We start from the raw sequence: 20929 nt of genomic DNA, 5'->3' as shown, positions 1-20929 counted from the left end.
GTTGCAGAAAGCTTTCGGCTCAGCTTTAAACTTTCGGCCACTTCCGAGCAGTGTGGCTAAATCGATATAGACAAAATGGGCTACTTTTTCAACAAATATTTTTAAAATATATTTGAAAAACTTAAGAAGCAATTAACTTGTAAATTCACCCCTATTTCAAACTTATCCCAATTAATTCTGATCCCTATTCGAAAGAACTAAGAATAAATTCAACTACAGAAAAACATTGATATTTTACAAACACATTTCTATTTTGTTTAAATAAAAGGCGAAAGGAAAAAATGTTTATGTTAAAAATACCAAAAATGTAAAATACCTATGTTTATTAGGGCGGTCAAATATATAAAATCTTATTTTCACCCCTCCTCATGGTATATTAAAATAAGCAAAACATGCATTTTGAAACAAAAAATTTGTTTCGGTATGTAGACCTTGCGAAAAGTTTGCTTAAAAATTACTCATACGACACGTATAACAGTTCTAGTCATGTCAAATTATGTACATTGTACATGTAAAATTACTGTAGTTTAACCGACATCTGACACAAGCTAACAGCTTGAAAATTTAAAGCTTTCGAAAAGCTGTGCAAACGGCATGGCGCGTATACTTGATTTTTAAAAACCGAAAAGGCAGCTTCAAAATCCTAGTGCCCTATATTCCCGCAGAAGTTTTTCTACTTTCTAAATAGATCTGAAATGCGTATTTTGGCTGACAGCACAAGCAAATTAGCTAGCAAAATATTTCCTAACCATTTGTTTTAGTCCAAGCAAGTGTTCAAGTGGCTCTTATTGGTATTGGCTCATCTGCATAGACTTGTTATCTATTTTTGGCTCGCTTAGTATCTTCTCAGGCACGCGAAAAACTCTTTGGGCCATTAACGAGCTAATCAAAATGCATAAATCACCAATATACAAGATTCCGACTACAAAGTCGCTGCCGCATGGCTATCCATTCACCTGGCCAAAGTGTATGTATTTGTCATATTTCCCACTTATCAACAACTTCATGGACCTGCTCCGGGTCATATAACACGAATGCTAGAGACGCTAGACGGCTGCATTTGGTAAAAAAATTATACAATTACCCGAAAACACATGCGAATTAAATTGTACAAAAAGTGAAACCAGCAAAAGAAGCGAAAGCCAACCGGCTGCAGAGGAAAATGAAGATGAAGTTGTAGCTCCAGCTGAAGTCGAGGTTGAGGCTGTCTTAAGTCGGAGTCCCGTCCCGTCCCACTCCCAAGATGCATTTCGGCAGGTCCCCATTCCCATCCCCAACTCCGCTCGCTCATAATCGGCAGATGTTAGCCATAAAATTGGAAAGGAGGAAACAGTTGACCATTCCATTCCATTGGCCAACTGGTTATGGCTATGGATGGCGAATCTGCCAACGAACTTCTCGAACTCGAACTCAAAACCCCCATGTCCAAAACCGAGAGTGATAAATGCTCGAGCGGATTTATATTTTTTGTTTTTGTATATTTTTTGTATTTTTCGCTGGTTTTATACTTTTTAGGTATTTTTGTTTGTTTTTATTGAAATTCCTTAGATCGCAAGAAGCGCACAGAAGTAATATGTATGGTAATTGTTGTATATGGTATAGATATAGATACATTATTAATATTATCAATTATATATATAATGTAATATGTAAGTAATATTTATATATTGTTGTGTGTGGGTGTGTGGTGTATGTATGTGTGGTGTCTGCTTGTGGTGTATGTGTGTGTTTGTTGGTATAATAATTAGATATACGTAATTAAGTATATATATTATATACAAATCTCAATGGATTGTTGATTGATTTGCTTGAATTTACAATTATATCTGGTATCTGTATCTTGTATCTTGTATCTTTATCTGTATATGTAGATGTATAAATTTAAGATTACACGCTAGAGATATTTCAAAAAATGTCCACTTCTCTACAGGCTTATCCAACTAACATACAGCTAAATAATATATATGTGTATATATCTATATATTTTATTGTATTGTATTGTATTGTATTTTATGTAAAAACACAATCCGCCCAGCCCAGGCATTAGCTATGGGACCCAAATAAAAAATAAACCTTTTTCATGCAGCTGGTAAAACCAAAGAATTCTGACTGATCAGATGGACTTCAATTCTTTTTCTTGTTAATTTTGTGTTTTTGGTTTAGATTTTGATTCAGTTTTAGAGTTTCGGTTTCAGTTTCAGTATCAGGTTAACTCGTTTTAAAGTTTGCACTAAGTAAAATGTTTTGCAGATTGCAAATTGGAATACGTTGGCTTTGGACCTTGTCGAATATGCATATAGATAATCTGGATATATACACATACATACAGCGTACATCGTACATTATGTCACAATGTTTAAACTAAAGTTAATACATAAATTCAAAACACAAGTTCAAGGTTAACATTATACAAAAGTGTGTAATTGGTAGACAATTCTCAAAGTTATCAAAGAATGCACACGGAGAGGAAACATCGTAGACTTAATCATTCATCGTCATCAACACATCTTCGATTCATTTTGTATTGTGGACCATTTGTCTTTCATTTGTTGTGGATATAAATATATATTTATGGTTGCATATAAGTATATATTCCTTAGTCGCTTTTTGTATTTTGCTGCAATTGCAAACAAGAGACTTACACATAAAGCAGACATTTCTTGATGGATGTTTTCGTTTCGAACTATAAATATTTGTTGTTTAGAGCATATTTATGTTTTAAATTTATATCATTTAATCATTCATAAATTATCACCCAGCTGGATTTAACAATTCAATCAATCAATCATTCACATATGTTGCTGTTGCCTGACACACCGAAAATATTCTACAAAATATGACATTTCTCATTCTTTTCGTTTAGAGATTTTGTTTTTCAGTTTTCTACACATTACTTTAAATTTAATTTCTTTTTTTGTTTTGTGAATTGAATTTCATTGAGCAACTTCTGATAAACTAGACAAATATATCCTTTACACGTCCGAATCCTCATCTTCCTCATCCACAGTTTAATTTGACTAATATTTACATATCATCGCTTTAATTTATCATTTCAGCCTGCAATTAGATTGTTGCTTGGAATTTCTAGACTGGAACCCAACACTCCGCCTTCGTCTGCTGCACTTGGCATACAAAAAGGTCAATCCGTAATTAACAGGCTATATCATATGCATACGGTTTTTGTTTTTTAGGTTTTGTGTGTCTGTTTGTTTATTAAAAAATACAATGGTTGATGTGGGGGGACATGTGGGTTTGCAAATCCAAAATTAAGACATTACTGCTTCAGGTAGGTTTTTAGGTTTGTTTATTACAAAAAAAAAATGAAGAAAGTTGAAAAAGATGAAAACGATTTTCGACCTAGCAAACAGAATAAATTTTGGCTTTACATTATTTTTTTTTTTTTAATAATTTTTTTGTCTTTTTTTTAAGTTTTACAAATTAAAATTTAGTTATCGTAGGCAAAGAAAGTTACACAATCAACGCGGATGTTGCAAGTTGTGTGCAAAAGGATTAATATAGCCAAATTATTGATTATTCGCAATCGTTTTCGTCCTTTTTCAGGGGGTCAGTGATATTTTGGCGGTGTCTCGGTTCAACATCTAACAGCGGCTGAAGTTCAGTCTGCGGTTCAAACTCTCGGGATAGTTATATTATTAAAGTAGGAGCGCGTGTGCTTGTGTGTGCCAAGTGTCGTGGAAGGGCTTTACAGTCGCCGGTCACATTGAATTAGAGATATAGAAAAGGAACAGTGAATAGACCTCTGATCGTACAGTTAACGTTAAGAAAGAAGCCAACCGAATTAATAATGAATCAACGGTAATAGTAAAGTCGAGCAAACAAGTGGTTCTCCTCCACATCCTAGACAATCTGATGATTATGCTGCTGCTGCTGCTCCTGTTGCTGTTCGGTAACATTGAGGTAGGAGTCCTCGCCGAGCAGAAACAAACTGGGTGCCGAGCCGTCGTGCGGATAGAAGTAGGCAAACTGTCCGCTGTACGTGCCCGCGGCCGATCGTCCTCCGTCTTCCAGCTGGCTGTATACGGGCAGTCCGTTGATCTGCTGAGGTGTCAGCACCAAGCTGCCCGTGACTCCTGCGACTGCTCCTGTTGACGCTGCTGCCTTTTGTTTGGTCCTGCTGCTCTTCTTTGTTGTCATGGTTGCTGTTTCTGCTGCTGCTGCTACTGTCTGCTTACTTTGAGTCTTGGCCTTGTTCTTCTTTTTCTTGCTGCTGCTGCTGCTGATGGTCGTGGGTCTAATCTGATTTTGGACTTGGTTTCCGGGTGCTGTTGGTGACGGTGATGATGGTGGTTGAGATGGTGGTGCTATCGGTGCTGTTTCTAGTGGTGGTTCAGTTTCAGTTTCAGCCAAGAGCGTCGATCCCAATGCATTCTCTGACCACTGTTGCTGTTGGAACTGTTGCTGCTGATGCTGCTCCTGCTGCTGCCCCAATCACGTGCTCAGCCAGGTGGAGTTGCACGTGCAGATGGTGCTGGGGATCACAGGTGCATAGTAGACGCCGTTGGCGTAGATGAGTCCCGGCGGGCCGGTCTGGATCTGTATGGCCTGTGGAGCTGCCGACGCCGTCTGATCCGCGCTGCTCGTGCAGCACACGGCGGCTGGGGCGGCCTGTTGCACATAGATGGCCTGCGCCTGGCCCGTCGGCGGTGCCTGTGAGACCAGGGTCAAGGTGGCCGCCTGCTGCGGCTGCTGCTGTTGCGTCTGTGTCTGCTGCTGCTGCTGTTGCTGTTGCTGCTGCGCTGGGTCCAGGAACTGATGCTGACGTTGCTGCTGTTGCTGGTGTTGCTGATGCTGCTGATGCTGCTGCTGTTGCTGCTGATGTTGCTGCTGTTGCTGCTGGTACTGCTCCTGCTGCTGCTTCTCCTGCTTGTTGTAGAGCACCTGGGCGGCCAGCGACTGGATAAGGTGGAGCGTCTGGCGCCGCTCGTGGCCCATCAGACAGACTGTCGACATCTCGACCACCTCGCGTAAATGCATCAGGTACTGATACTGCAGCGGTTCCTCATCGACGCCCCAGAAATGGTTACGCAAGTAGGCCTCCAGCTTGGTGGTCTGCGTATTGATGTCCGGGAAATCGATGAAGAAGCGCGAGCACATGTAGCGCTCCAGGGTCTTGATGAGCTGCGAGTCGACGGCCTTGTAGTTGCGCACCAGTAGATTGCAGTACTTGAGCAGGCCGCCGCCTCGTATCTCCTCCGGCTGACGCGTTGAGATCAGTTTCTTTTGCAAGTGGTAGAGTGCCTCCTGGAAGTCCCCGTAGACCGACTCGCCGACCACCGTCGGATAGAAGTTCTCCGAGATGGGCAGAGCGGCGCAGTCGTAGAAGAGCAGCAGCGAGTCGAGCACAATCTGGAACGAGTCCACCGAGAACTCGAACTGGCGCCGCATCGAGTCGACGAACTTCAGCTCGACGTTCTTGTGGCCCGGCGAGTTGCCAAGCGAAATGAGCGACCAGCGGTCGCCGTCGTTGTTGTTGTTCACCTTGACCATCTTGCCCACATAGGCCTCCTTCAGGGAGCACGTGTAGATGCGGCGCTTGCAGACGCCCTCGGGCATCAGGTCGAGTAGGGTATTGAGCACCGCCACCTTGACGCGATCGAAGACGCGCGGCGAACTGAGCTCGATGGCGAATATCAGGTCCAGGTCATTGTACGGCTGATCCTCGCTGGCTAAAACATGACTAGCTGCCCCGCCATTGAGACGGATGTCCTTAACTAACACCCCGGCGCCGCCGGCGTTCACCTCGGCCTCCAGCTTGCGCCGCACCAGGTTGACCAGATCCTTGAGCGTCACCTCCAGCGTGGGAAAGTTGCCGCGCCCGTGGATGGCCACCTTTTCGTCCATGACGTCGTGCAGCTTGCTCACCTGCTCGAACGAAAGCACGGCCAGCCGCTGCGTCCCGCCGGTGTCGACGCTCTCCAGTGATCCGTGGTCCGATGTCGAGGCGATCGATGACCCGGAACTGGGGGACGGCGGCGGTGTCTCGGTGCCGCCGTCCGAGTGGAATCCATCGTCGATCTGGTAGACGTCCATTCTGTTGCTGCGCTGCTGATGATACAACGGTTCGGCAACGTCTAGTGTCCCGCACTGCAATTAGAATGAAGGTACAGCAAAGTTAGTACAAAATCACAGATTGGAAGGGATCTTAGGTACTACCAATATGCAATTGCTATAGTAAGTAATCTGCTGTTAGTTTCATCCACTAATCTACACTACCATCGTTATTGTTACTGGTATTGTGATGTATGTGGTTGGCTCGCTCTCGAGGCGTTTTTACCAAACCAAATTTTGTATTAGGAATTTTGGGTGGAGGTGGAAATGTCGAGGTCAAACGAACGAATTCTGGTTGGAAAAGCAACTGTTTGATTACATTTCGATGGCCACGTTGTTGGATGTCAACGAGCTGAAATGGTAAACACACAGTTTCGAGGGAGAATCTTACGGAAAACTACATCCAATAACTCCATTTAGTCATTATTTCGCATAAAAAAAATATTTTAAATATTCTACCTATTATTTCAAACGTAAACTGAGATGCACCATTTTAATAGAAATTGAATGTCTATTTGTCTACTCTAATTGAATTTCCAACTCCCTTGATTTTAATTAGTTTGCTCTTCAGAACGGTATACCTTATACGCATTCCCCTACTTCTATTTTAACTTTATCATCCATTCTACCCTGCTTTCTGCGATTGTTTTCATGTCGTTTCATCATCATGATATTGTCACTGTTATTTATTTATTTATTTTTGCCATTTTATCTAGCCAATGCCAAATGCCGCCCGGGGGCTTCTTTTAATTAATTAATTTGCTTTAAATTCGCTAAATTCGACTGTCTCGACGATTGTTGCTGTGTGCGAACGAGCGCAGCCTACGCGTTAAACATTAAATGCTGTGCTATTTATTGCTTATTTTATTTAACTTTGTTCGCGTTCTCGCCCAAACGAGAGGCGACAACAAGAGTTTTTGGCATCGCATCGAATTCGGATCGTATCGGATCTAGACTAGTCGAAAGTTCCGCGTTGTTATCGAGGCGACGTTGGCGTTTCGTTTCCCCAAAAATTCCCTATTCGTTATCCCATTCCCCCGATTTGTTGCCTTCTGTTTTGTGCCACTGTTATACATGGCATGGCTATTATATCGTTTAGCTCTATCTCTTGTATAAGTTTTATCTGCGAGTGTGTGTGAGTTTTGGGTTCTCTTTTTATCATTTTGTTTGTGCGTTCACAAAAAAAATTTAATTTTCTGGCATAACTGGCCGGCGACCACAGAAAATATATATTATGTACTAAAATATAAGAGACGGACGGATAGAACGGAGCGCCGACTAGCGAGGTGGGGTGATGAACGAGTTAAGGAATCGCCATAATACAATTCAAATGGATTCTTGCGCCGAATGATTCACAGTGCGATCGTACAGTCCAAACAACAACTTAGTTAACCCCCGATTTCGACCTGACCTGCCGATTTGCAAAGCCGTCTGCCGCATGCAAATCTATTCGAAGGCCTCTCTACAACCAAATTATATCATTCACACGGCGAAACGAGAAAGAACGCAGAGCAGTGCTGTCGATTTGGCTCGATTTCTCACAGATCTTGATCACTTTCAAAGCTATACTCTCTTTAAAGTGCAATTGTTTAGCTAAAGATTATCTACTTTCAGTTTTTAAGCATTTCAAGAGTTGGGCTGATGCAATAACTTGTAGAAATGGCTTTTATAAAAGATAGATAACGATTTCAGGAGTGTACCCATTCTTGTTAATGTTATAATATTTAAAAGTGTTTCAGTATTATCAGATCATTTACAATTTAATTACTTCTTCAAAGAAACTGCCAGAGTGCGACTACGAGCGTATTAATTTGTGCTCAGTTTTCGTGTGAATTGGGTAATATAACTAAATTTTTTCTGGGTCCGGGGTCGGTGCAATCCCGCTTTGCATCTTTGCATCTTGAGAACTGCCGCGTGGCTGAGTTCACACTTTTCAAGATGGGGATGGAGAAGTCGGGGGGCGGCGGAGATACACGGGCATTGTTATTCACTCAGTTCCAGTTAAGTTTGCCTTCTTTTTTGTTTTTGCTCAGCCAAACAATTAGTTATTTATTAATTGCCATTGACGTCGGGCACAAGCACAAATTGCCGCTGTTGCTGCTGTCATGTATTTATTGTAATTGTTTAAACTGCATTTTCATGAGGCGGCAATCGAAATTGCGAAGAATTCGCCCTTGAAGAATTGCAGCCAGGAACTTCAACTCTTCTGGTAGTTTCTCTCCTTTTAAATTAAATTAACACCTTTACGCTAGTTAGTGAAATCAAATCAAATTTGATAATTTTGCTGTTAATTACTTTCTATAGTTTTCGACTGGATCGGGTTTTTGAGTCACAATAAACAAATATTGGCGATTGTTAAGTAAGTTTCTTGCAATCGAAAGAAAACTTTGGCAATATAAAACATATAACTATATTCCTCATAAAATCACAGTTTTTATAAATTAATTACCCTTAACTTAAATATCCGATTTCATTCACACAATTAATATATGCTATGAGCTTGGAGTATACACTTGATAAAATCAGTTATTATAAATTTAACTTTTCTCGATGAATCAGAACGTAATTTCACAATTATGAATACATTATCCATGTAATTTTTATCGATTTGTTTCCGATTAGTAACCTCAAACTTTGAAGTGCATTATCATTAGCTTATCATTATCGTAACTGTGTTTCAGTGGCTGTGCAGCTGCTTTACCCAAACATGCAAACAGGTGCAATAGTTTCTACGCCAGTGTTCGTGTGTATGTTGGCCTAGACTGGTCTCAAATAAAAGTGAAAATCGTTGTTTTTTGTCTTCTTTCTTTCTCCTCTTTCGCGGCTAAGGAAAGCAGCAAATAGCCCAACAATGGCAGAAAGTCTATTAAAGAAAAAAAAAACGAAAATTCGAGCCTACACACACAGAAAAAATCTGCCCGATTTTAATCTAAAATGCGGAGGTCATATATGTATATGTTTAAATTTTTCGCATCTTTTTTGAAATGCTGCTAAAACATAAATAATTATTTTGTCTGCTAAAATACCACTTTTTTACTTTTTTTATGGGAAACCAACTTTTTTAAACCTAATTAGATAGGACGATTAAACTGTCCCAAATTACACATCTACATTGTATTTCTATTCACTCACGAGCTAACTTTTGTGTTACATTTTTTTAACGTACCGAGTTTGAAGTGAGGCTAAAAACAAATATGGATTCCGTGTGGATTTTGTTTTAGCACCGCATCACCATCGAAGAAAAAGGAAAACAAGAGGAGGAGGCGGTGGTGGGTGGCGGATAACGGGGGGTGGGTGGTGCCCACAATTGGCGCCTACTAAACGCGACTAAGCGACTCCGACTTTTTTCGCTGCGATTTCAATTTAATTCGCGTGTTCGAATGTGAAATAAATATCTATTTGCAATTTACACACACACACTTTGTTATTTCTTTTCTTCAACACTCTACACTTTTTATTTCATATGATTTTTAATTTAAATTTCGGCTCTCACACTCTCATTTGCCTTTATTATATTTTTTAATTCGTCGCAGAGAGACAGACGACCGTTAAGTTGCGCGTTCAAAAACGAAATGAAATGGCGTTGACGTCGCCGCCTGCTCTGAAAAATAACTCCAATCTGAATCGCGAACAAGAAACTATATAGAGAACGCGACTGCGACTGCGAGAGCAAAAGTATAATGAAAGCTCTCTCTTAGCTGACGTCACGAGCCGCTCGAGTGGAATGTCGTTTGAGTGAGTTTAATGCTTCTGGGGGCTTTTTTAGAAGGGCACACACATATACATTTACAACTACCACTTTGGGTTAGTCGGTCGATCTCTCTCCTCCTCTCACGCTGTCGTTCTCCTTCTGTCTCTCCCCCTCCCACTCGCCACCTCTTTTGGGTGCACTGCAATATGCGGGTGTTGTTCGCTCAGCTGATGAATCGAATAAGAAGCAGGTCTTTGGGTGATTATACACACATATAGACATGTGTGTGTGCGTGCTAGCCACTCTTATACCATTTTTGTAATGCATTTTTCGATTTCATTATTTTGTATTCCTCATGGGTTTGGGATATTGTTGCCGAGTGCTATGGTTTCGTACAATTTTAAAAAATAATCTAAAATTGTATTTGTGTACTTTCGAATGAAGCCGCAATACTGAACCACAAAAATAAATAAATAAAACCGAAACCCCAAAAAATAATAGCACAAAACAACAAACCAAGAAACATTTTATGATAAGCGGGCAAGAGCAGTCCTACACCGATAAGGCGGAATTCTCCTGCGTCCCGAGAGATTAGTATTATGTATGTTAATTGGAGAGACGACGATAGCCAAAAATAAACACAGAATTATGTGAATAATCATTTGGTACCGATACAAGAAGCCTAGCAACAATAATCTCGCTATATGTGGGGTATTTATCAGATGCATATTCAATACACATATATGTAAATATATATTATTCCTGTTTCGACTGCTCCGCACTGGCCTTTATAATATCAGTAATGAGATGAACACAAAAATTTCAATGCCATAATATATGCAGCACAGTTAATTATAATTTAGCTTCATTAGCCTTACCGTTATTCCGAGTAGAATAACTGTCGGCCGGTTCAATGTTATAATTTAACCAACGTTTCGAACGAAACATTTTGCAACGCTTTTTGTGATTTGATGTTTTTGGTTTTTTTTGAAAGGTTGTTTTTGGATATTGCTTGATTAATGCCTATTCGCTCGTGATGGAAGCCTGAAAAAGCACAGCGGCAGCATTGAGGCAAGCGTTAATGTATCTTGCAGATACAAAACCATCTTGCACTACAGCAGCAGCGGCAACACACGAGAAATATAATATAAACCGCTGAGAGCTGAGGTCGCAGTCGGGCCAAGCTTGTTGCCATTATTAATGCTATTGTTGTTGCCAGTTAGTTGTTAGTAGTATACCGTAGTATACCTTATACCGTATCTGTATCTGCGCCCGATGATGTCTTGGTGCGCCGCGACTCGCTTGTTTGGCAAGACGCAGACTCATTCAGGGCGACCCTGACCCAATAAGCCGTGTCCATTGCGAATGTATCTGTATCTCACGCTTGGCTTTGGCTGCGGATACCTCGAGTTCCGCCATTCCGATGGTCCGCCATTCCATTCAACAGGGCTTGGCCGAAAGGCCGAAACGAAAGTGTGGCGGCCAAATTCTAGCCACCACCCCCATATCCACACCCACCGCCATCGATCCACAAGTGCAAGTCGCAACTAATTGTTATGCCAGGCGCACTGGGCGACGATGAACGCCCGAAAAACCTCAGACCCCAAACCCCTAAACCGGTTCGACCGACATTTCAAATACGCATTCAATTCGATCCAACAATTTCAGCTTCGAGCACACGCGGTCGAAATCAGAAATCAGATTCAGATACACTTGCGTTTTTGGCATAGCTTCACATACTTCCATTCAGACTGAAAATGAAAGTGCCGACACTCAGCGCCCAAGAATCGTGGAGTACTAGCAAATAATACCCTAACGAAGTGGGAAACGCCCCTTACAAGTTTTCAAAAATATTAAATATATTTTTTGTGTCTAAAATATATTTTTATAAATATTTTTATAACCAAAAACTTGTTATAAAATTTTTCCTGGAAATAGTTTTCTAAAACATTCTGCTTTACTAGATTTTACAGGTTACTACATTTTACAGTTATCGATATCGAAACTATCTATATTGACGAAATTATTACTAATCTAAAACAATTTTACAGTAAAACAAATTAATTATTTTTTTTTACTATTGTTTTTTATCCGACCAGTAACAAATGGAATCTATACTGTAATTTAGAAATGATAAATCACTTTGATTTCTATAAAAATGTCGTTATTGACTAATGAATAATATAATTTTCACCCGGTTAATTGCATTGCAAACTGCTGATCGGAAGTAATATAAGCCCTTTGCAGTGTATGACAAGGCGGAAATAGAATTTCTTTAAACTTAAATTTTCTTCCTTTCCTTTTTTGTATCTTTCCCATCTACCGTTTATTGGATTTGGCTTCACCTTTCAGCATTTCGTTGCTTCCTAACTTTCGGTTTTGCTTGTCTGGCGGCTCTACTTTGGTCGGGTTTAATTTTCCTTACTTCTTTTCTGTGTCAGTTAATTTGGGGAACCGAGTCGAAACGTGACACAAAAGTGGAGAATCGAGAGGGAGAATCAGTTAAATTTGATTTGGATTTGACTTGATTTTATTTTATTGGACAATAGACACTCGGTTAATATAATTCATTCGTGGGCTGGTCTGTCTTTCTCTTCTCAACTTTTTGTTGGGTCCCCGATTATGCAATCAAGTAGGCCCATTTGCAACTCGTGCTTAAAAAAGTAATAAAAATAAATACTGGCTGGAAAAAAATCAGAACTTAATTATTAACACAAAAGTAAATTACAATCCAAATTGAGATTAGCTAAATTTAGATTTAGCTATTTAATTGAAGATCATTAAAATGGACTGAAATTAGAAAGTTACGCCAGTACAAAAACGGAGGGCGAACATTTTTTTGTGATTAGTTAATAGATAGGAAATTAGGGGGCACCTGTCGCCCTACTATATAATCTATATCCGGCAAATTCAATTTGTCAACGCAAATGATTCTGATCAAACAGAAATTACTGTTTAGCATATGACATTTGTGCAAATATTATCCTTAACAAAAAATGTTATGTAAATTTTGTGTACTTTTTGTTTTGCATGCCATAATATTTATCATTATTTGTTACTTTACCGCTCGATGGAAACGCGAAAGGGGCAAATATTTACCTGCAAAGAAAACAAAAAAAAAAACAAATAATTAGGTCGTTGTTTTATGGGATTTTAATTATTATGCTAGACATTAACTTTATTTATTTTGACCTGACTTCTTTGCGTACAGTGTTTGATTAACTTCAATGTTTTTCCGGTGATAGTATACAATTTAATTGTTATTGCCATTCTCGTTTATTTAAACATTTGGCTCTAATCTCTTGATAAAGCTGGGACTTAAAATTAACTATTTAAATTTAAATGAGTTACGAGTAACTTTGTTTTGCGTATCAACTGATTGTAATTAAGCGATTAAAGCCAGCAGATAAACAAACTTTCAATTGCAAATGCTGTTTTTGTTTTCGTTACTCGTCTTCGTGGCTTTTTGCGTAGTTCTTATATAGATAGATTTTTTTATTGGCTTTGAAAATGGCGAATTGCTGTTCGCCTAGTTTTGATATCATTTTGATGTGCTGCTTTAGTGTCTGGAGTGTTGTTCTCCGGTTGTTGTTTTGGATACTCATTGTTTTTTAGCGTGACTTTTCAGAATCATGCAACTTATAATTACAGCAATGTGACGATGAGTATCTGTGTATCTATGGGATACACAAGCAAATATACTCGCTCAAATAGGCAGAATAGTAATGAAGTTTCGGCATGCGGATTTAGCAGGGGCTATCGGGGGTATCAGAGGGTCTGGAGGGGCCTATAAGGTGTGTGTGCTCGCTTGCTTTTTATTTCTACAGTTTTTTCCTCTGCCTGTCTGTCGACGTGCCTTCCATCTATCAGTTAATGGCAATTTGACTCGGAATCAATTAAAATCGCTTACAACGAAACTCCGAGATACTTTCGATGTGTGCGTTCGACAGACCTTGAAGCCTACCAACCGATATACTCCCTACTTCGCCCCGACCTCCACTCCCTTTGCTTTAACTTTTGAAGTTTCGTTGTCGTAGTGGTTGTAATTAAAATTGATAAATGACTTCGTGCCACTTAAACTGTTCTTTAGCCACTATCAATTGCTTCCTGGGAATCGAATCAAGTCGCATCTGCTGTGCTCGAATCAAGTTAATATATGTATCCGTATAAGCACTGACAGCCAGGTGAAAATTAAAACAAAACCCGTGGGGGATGCACTTCTGTCAAGATATGGCATCTCCTCAAAAGCAGCATTGTTCATTCTAAACTCATTTATCTTCTAAGCCTTGAGAGGCCATATCATAAATGGATATTTTATAGAAGTCCTACACACAAAAAAACACATTGCGGTCAAATCGATATGCGCATGGTAAATTTCAGGCATATCGCTTTTACCAACGAACAAACTCTATCGAAATAAACCGAGATAGCGCTTTATTATATGAGAAGAAGAGAGAAAGACATTCAAAATTCGAACTGACCTGTTGTTTACATTTCAAGCATATCTAATTGATATTATCAGTTCAAAATTGATACCACATGACGTATAAACGATCATCGTTTCATATAAAGTTTTTTTTGGTATAAAAAAGGTAAGCACACATATTTTGAAATCCGTTGGTATTTTCTAAGGTCATTAAATTAAGGAAATCCCGAATATAATTATCCGTTTAGTCCTATAGTTTTCTATATTTTTGTAGTACTAAATTCTTCTTCCTAACCACCCTTACTACTTCCGCTCTCGACACCAAAGAAGTAATGCCGCGAAAAGAAACATTTCCGCTGGCAAAATGATAAGTGCGATATCGGCGAAAAGAAAACTTAGCAACTAAGTAGAACATGCCAGGTAAGCTGAATAAATGTCAACTGAAACAATCTGTATCTATATATACATACATGCGAGTGATATATAAATAGGGTAAACGTTAAAACAGTTGTATCTACAGTCGGCGATTGTGCCAGATTCAGGTGCGGATTAGTTGGGTTGTTTAGCACGAATAAAAAAGTATCTTTTCGCCCGCTGCCTCTCCCACTGTTTTTTGGCATGCTCGAAACGATAAAGATGCAAGCTTTTTAATTGCAAATTGCATTTCTCGACCCACAAATAAATTGATCAAAAGTATTTACATCAACGTGGGTTGGGATTGACGATGGCCTGGGACTACTGGATGGTGACTAAGTCACTTGGGATTTGCCTGGCGTGTGTTGATTCACTGCTAACTGGGCTCGAAAACAAGGCAATTAACTGCTGATCGCACGAGCGCTGGGCCAAACAAGTCCAACAGCTGATTTATGTTGCCTCCGCTAAGTGTCCCTTAAGTGTTCAAGATCTGGGCCATGCTTAAATTCATTTAAATAACAATTTAATAATCGTGTTTGTTTCTGTTTCTGTTCAGTTTACTTTTTCCCCATCCCATCGGCGTGCAAAAGTCGACGAGGGTTTATTGCCCCGAAGACGCTTACATACCTACTTTATTTATATAGTATGCAGGCAAATATAAGTACAATGAAAATAAAACGAGATGGCGGAGAGAAGAAGACTCGGCAACAAATGAAATGAAATAAAATTAAATTGCTTGCACAAACAAAAATTCAGAAAATTATTGCTTATTACATCTTATGTATAGTACACCGGCGGGCAGAAATATATACATATGTCGCTGGCCTTATCATCAATCAACACTCAGATGATGTTCAAGATGATTGAGATCCGAGATCCGAGATCCTCTGCTGCGGCCAGCACGTGCAGGCCGAATCGTTTAATGGCCCTAACAAATCACGAACGCACTACACTGTAATCAACTGTAATCGACAATCTAAAAATCTACAATCCGCTATCAATACTGCACCCATTGTGATTTTTTCATTCAGAGCGTGCAACCCCCGACTGGACTAAATCTGAACTATTGGAATTTGCTGCCTGAGTAGTTGACCCGCTGGCTAGTGTCTGCCCTTTGCGTCGCTCAACTTTTAGGTTTTCGGTTCGATTTTTCAAATTTTGTAATTTGTAATTTCACTTTCTTTGACGTGACAACAACTCTCGACAGCTACGTGGCTGCCATTTCAAGTAGACCCATAAAAAAAGCCGTTATGCAACTGGAAAAGATATAAAAAAGGAAAAAAAAAATAGTTTGAAAGAAAATTGTGCATTCAATTATAAATTCAACAAAGTTACGTCCCACAAATTAAGCGTGCTCTAAATCTCTTTGACTTTTGCAAACCCTTATTCAACTGCTTCCTGAATTCAAAAAAAAATCAAGAGAACATATTTATCTAAATGATATATCTATGTATTTATTATATCCGCACTAAAAAATGATATTAGAAATCTTTGAAGCACCCTAAAAGCTAACAGAAATGTGTAGATTCAATTATAAATCCGCCAAAAATTACGTCATTACCATGCTCTGAATCTCTTTAATTTCATCCGAGCATCTTGGTATATTTTTTTTTTTCGATTTTGGCATATTCTTGAGCTTGGAGTGTGCTGTTGATTTGCGCCGATGTGTGGGCATTCAAGTGCGAGCTGCGTAATCTGCTTATTAGACATGAGTCGATGCCTTCGGCTTTTGCTCAGCTCTCCACTCGAGTGCGCAGCCATCAGGCGGTCGTCAAATCATCAAATCATCAAAAAGCAATAAAAATAGAAACCCGATTTCAATTATAGTTCTCTCTCGACGAGATACATTTGATGCGCTTGGCCGGCCGAGAATCGTCTTAAGTCAGCTGGATCAGGGAATGTGTCTAGTATGTTGTAGGCTATATGAGATGTACGTGTGTTTGGCTGAAAGGTTAGTAGCAGCCACTGAAAGTTCGTTCAACGTTGCATTGTAAATGTATCTGTATCTGTATATGGCAGATATACTCGTACTTCGGCTCGATTCGCGATTCGATTCGTTTCGCCTCGCGTTGCGTTTTTGCGTTGCGCTTTAGTTGGTCTCTGTGTCAGTGGAACTCTGAAATGCCACCTTGCCTCGAGTATCTGTGGCAATGTGGCAAACATTCTGCGATGTTGCTGCTGCAGTTGCTGCCGCTGCTGCAGGCAATGCTTCGTTGCACGACAGCAACACAACAGCAACAACGACGGATTGGTTTCAACTTTTCGAAAAAGTGAAAGGAGTTTACAAACATTTGGATATTTATTATTATTTTTTTTTATTATTATTATTCAGTACGAAATTTAATTTGACATTTATTTTACGAGGAAAAGGCAATGCACAACATTAAAAAAAGGGCTGACCCTTTGAACTGCAAAGGAAATCCCCCGGCTAATGGTGAAAATGAGTGGAAAACAAAACAAGGCTTTTCACTTAGCAAACAGCGGCTACCAAAGCAAATTAAAAGCCCAGCCCAAAGCCCAAACAAGCCGCAAATTGTTGCTGCTAATGTTGTGGCAATTGTTCATGTGTTTGCCTCTGCGTTTGCCTTTGTGTGTTGTACAATGCACTCGAGTCATGCACATGAACATGCACATGCCGAAGCGTTGCGCCACCACAACAGCACCACCACCACCGTGGCCATATGGATATGTGGCTATATAGTGCCGCAGCACCACCGACAAAATAGAGACAGAAATAAAAACAGGCACCTGAGAGCCGAGAGACGCGACTAAAACTGAGACAGTCGCTGAGGCAACTGCAACTGCACCTGAAAACGAAACTGAAACTGAAGCTAACTGCCGAAAGATGCAGCGTGAGTTGTGAGATCGAGATCTCTTGGCCAACTTTAAAATATGCACTTTTTGGAGACCCAAAAGAGATAACTAAGATGAGTTCCTCTTTTGTCTTAATTAATGAATTCACGATTATTAAAAGCAAATTAACAGCCAACTACACCCAAAAAAATTGATATGAAATGATGATCGTTTTGATGTTATGTAATATCAATTTTGATATGCTAAGCTCGAAATGTAAGCAACATGTTCTCCCTTCCACTCTTGTAACTTTAAGCGCTAACCCGCTTTATTTCGAATTAAGTGAATTAGTTACTCTCGCTCCCACTCACGTAATTTAAGTCGCCATATTGCTTATTGCTCGCATTTTCGAAGTCAGAGAATCTCCGGGAGAAAGAAATCGGTAATGAATGGTAAAAACGATATGCGTTTAAACATAAGCATATGCGTAATACCATGTGCTTAATTATGTCCTGCTAATAATTAAGAATTCCGTTTGTAAGCAATTCAGCTTTAAGGATTTTAGGAACAACCAATTACCCAATTAGCTAACCCCTCCTAGATAAAATCTGCACAAATTGCAGAGAAGCCACTTATGGAAATGCAATAAAATTAAATGTAATAAAATTCTCCCAAACTAGACCTCAACTTGTTCATTTGCCGTCGACTTTTTTTTGTGTGAAAGCCACAGAGTGCCTCTGATGAAACTGCAACCAAAAGCCGCAGCAAACAGAAATTTCATCTTCACTTTTGCGGCTGGTGGAACTTCTATGTGCAATTGCAATGGCCATTGCCACAGCAAGTGCAACAACTGCAACAGCAACTGGCATTGCGAGTGCAACAAAGTATCTGTGACTGGCTGCGTTTTGCCGTTTAAAGCGTGAAAGTGAAATCTTTTTTTAACCATTTTTACTTTTTGTTTGGATTTTGTGCAAACGCGCTTTTCTTTGATTTCTGTGTGGTCAAACAGAAAAGTTTTTCGTTATCTTCTTCTGGTCAGTGAACTTTTTGGGAAAACAATCGATACTTACACAATAAAGAGAGCGATAGCGATAGCAATGCCGATAACGATGACAGTTTCGATAATGAAGCTTACCTGCAAGCAAAAGAAATACGTGGAAAGGTTAATAAAAAGAAGAAATTTATTATGCATACGACCGATAAACGTGTCGCCGCTAAAATGGTTCAGAAAATAGAAAAATATATTTAAAAATATACAAAAGAGGGGAAATTCGACGGCGCTTGGCAACCGAAAAAGAAAATAATAAGAACAAGACACCACATTCAAATGAGATTCTGCCAAGGCGCACCATTTCGTTCAATTAATTTGGCCGATAAAGTGAACTCTCGGCCAAGAGTATCCCAACTCAATATAAAGATGCCAGACATTTTTATAGACCCTTCACTGTACGATAAACAACAAAATTGTCGCATTCTTGGCCCAATCTAGGACAGCATTTGTGCTCTACATACGGCCAACAGGCCAGTTGGATCTATATCTATATTTGTATCCACATTATACCCCATTTCTTTTTTAATTTAGGCTCTCACATGCTATTTAAACAGCTGAAAGTGCCCGTATTTACCTTGTTTGGCTTTGTTTAAAGCCAAACAAAGCGAAGCACTCGAAATGGTAAACTATGGCAACGTGGATATATAGTTTACAGCCATTTTACCCTGTTTGCGTTCAATAATTTCGGGGACCGAAATAGCCAACAGCAGGTGTAAAGCCCGTAGGTACGTAAATATCTATACACGAGCATTCTCGCCTTAATTCAATTAGCTGCGTCTGTCCTTAACTTGAACGTATCCATTTTTAATTAGAACGGTGCAAATTTCGCAATTGCACAAACATACTCGGGCCAGGCCAATCTATATATAATCAAAGTCAAAGATATATAGGCATTTGTACATACGTTCATATGTGCATCTAGTATCCGAATGTATGTAAATGCATATAGCTCAAAGCTCGTTCGGATCGGATCGGTTCAGTTCAGTTTTAGTTTTTTGTGCATGAAATAAATGCCGATAGGCCGCAACAACAACAACAACACAACAGCAACAACGACATCAACAAATGCGACGGACAACGAACGCAGTGGCCGACCTTCGCCGTGTGCGGCATACAACGTTGTTCGCTGAAGGTTGACAATCAATAGCAATAACAGCAACAATAACAATAGTAGCAGCAACAACTGCAGCCTGAGCAACAACAACCATAACTAGACCACAAACAGCAAGTTATCAAAGTTGATTGCATTTTGAAAAAGGGTTTTGTCTTACCCCCTTGGAGTTGCCCAATGCAACGTTGATTAGACGGCTCATGCATAATGGAAAATATGTTAAGACCCGTGTGCCAAATGCAAACGAAAAGCGATAGATCGCCCCCTGAAAATCAACGAAATGGGTTGATATGCAAATGGATTTACAATCGGGAAAATAGGTTACCAAATGGTATAGCAAAATGTGGAGCAAGGAGATCGCCATAAAAGAAAGCTTACCAAGAAATACAATATGTTAAACATAATTTTATATGTATCTTGTTCAACTTAATATAATATCTTGTCGTTTCAATTTTACTAACTCGTTTTTCCATTCCCTTATTCGAACTATTTTAGATTAGATCTACTCAACCACATCGCGTATGCACACGAAGATTACGTTCGAGTTCTGATCGAACACAACATATACTGTTGAAAAAACATTGATAGTGATCAAAAGGTTTCAAGAAACATATTCTATGAACCCATGAAAATTAAACAATATTTATTTATTTATTTATTTATATAAAGCTAACTTACAGTTAAAACTATGAGCTAACTGGGGATTTTTAGAGCGCTAGCAACTAAGGCTTTCGGCTCGACTGAATATTTTATTAAGGGACAGTTTTCTTAGATAGTATGTGCTAAATTAGTTATACGGAGGAACGAGATGATTTTGTTGATGTTGACGTTAGTAGGGTTTGCAATGAAGTGAATGGGGTTTTCGGAGTTAAAGATATCTCTTCTGTGTTGGGATAGTGAGGGACAGCTGATTATTATGTGGTTTAGGCTAATTGTCGAGTTGTTGCAGAACGGGCACGTATTTGAAAGTGACCTATCTATGTAGTGAGCATTTGTGAGCTTGGTGTGTCCTAACCTGAGTCGGTTAATGAGGATTTGAGCTTTCCTAGATTGGTTGGGGGATATGTTAACGATGGTTTGAGGGGAAGAATGAAGAATTTTTTTGTACCAAGGGGAAACGTTGTTTAGTATGTCCGATAGTTTAGATTTGTTGTGGTTTTTTAGGAAGTGAGAGATGTCGTTGGAGTTGTTGTTTGGGGTGTAGATGAGCGGAAATTGTTGGGCCTCTTTAGCTGTATTATCAGCATTCTCATTACCTACTATGCCGATGTGGCTGGGGATCCAAATTAGTATGATTTTTGGGAAGTGGTTTATGATAAGGTTTCTTATAGATGAGGGATAATAGGAGTGGTTGTTGGAGTTAATGATTGACTT

At 39.5% G+C, this 20929-nt stretch overlaps 1 protein-coding gene across 3 annotated transcripts in view; it reads right to left on the bottom strand.

Annotated features, from left to right (window-relative positions):
- Positions 1-3177: 3177 nt before the first annotated feature.
- The window catches only part of LOC108067801 (terminal nucleotidyltransferase 5C), a 53049-nt gene continuing 35297 nt past the window's right edge, over positions 3178-20929 (bottom strand). Inside the window, exons 1-2 of one of the 3 annotated variants that reach the window (XM_017157006.3) lie at positions 9236-9635; positions 3178-6105 (exon numbers count right to left, since the gene is read on the bottom strand). In XM_017157006.3, the coding sequence (XP_017012495.2) occupies positions 4450-6051 (1602 nt within the window). In that variant the 5' untranslated portion in view covers positions 6052-6105; positions 9236-9635 and the 3' untranslated portion in view covers positions 3178-4449. Of the gene's footprint in view, positions 6106-6174; positions 6366-9235; positions 9636-20929 lie in introns of those variants that run through there. The other 2 variants (XM_070213004.1, XM_017157003.3) reach the window with 2 other exon arrangements.

The sequence above is a fragment of the Drosophila takahashii genome, chromosome 2R, assembly GCF_030179915.1.
Source record: "Drosophila takahashii strain IR98-3 E-12201 chromosome 2R, DtakHiC1v2, whole genome shotgun sequence".
NCBI lineage: Eukaryota > Metazoa > Arthropoda > Insecta > Diptera > Drosophilidae > Drosophila > Drosophila takahashii.
This window is presented reverse-complemented; position numbering and strand designations above follow the sequence as displayed.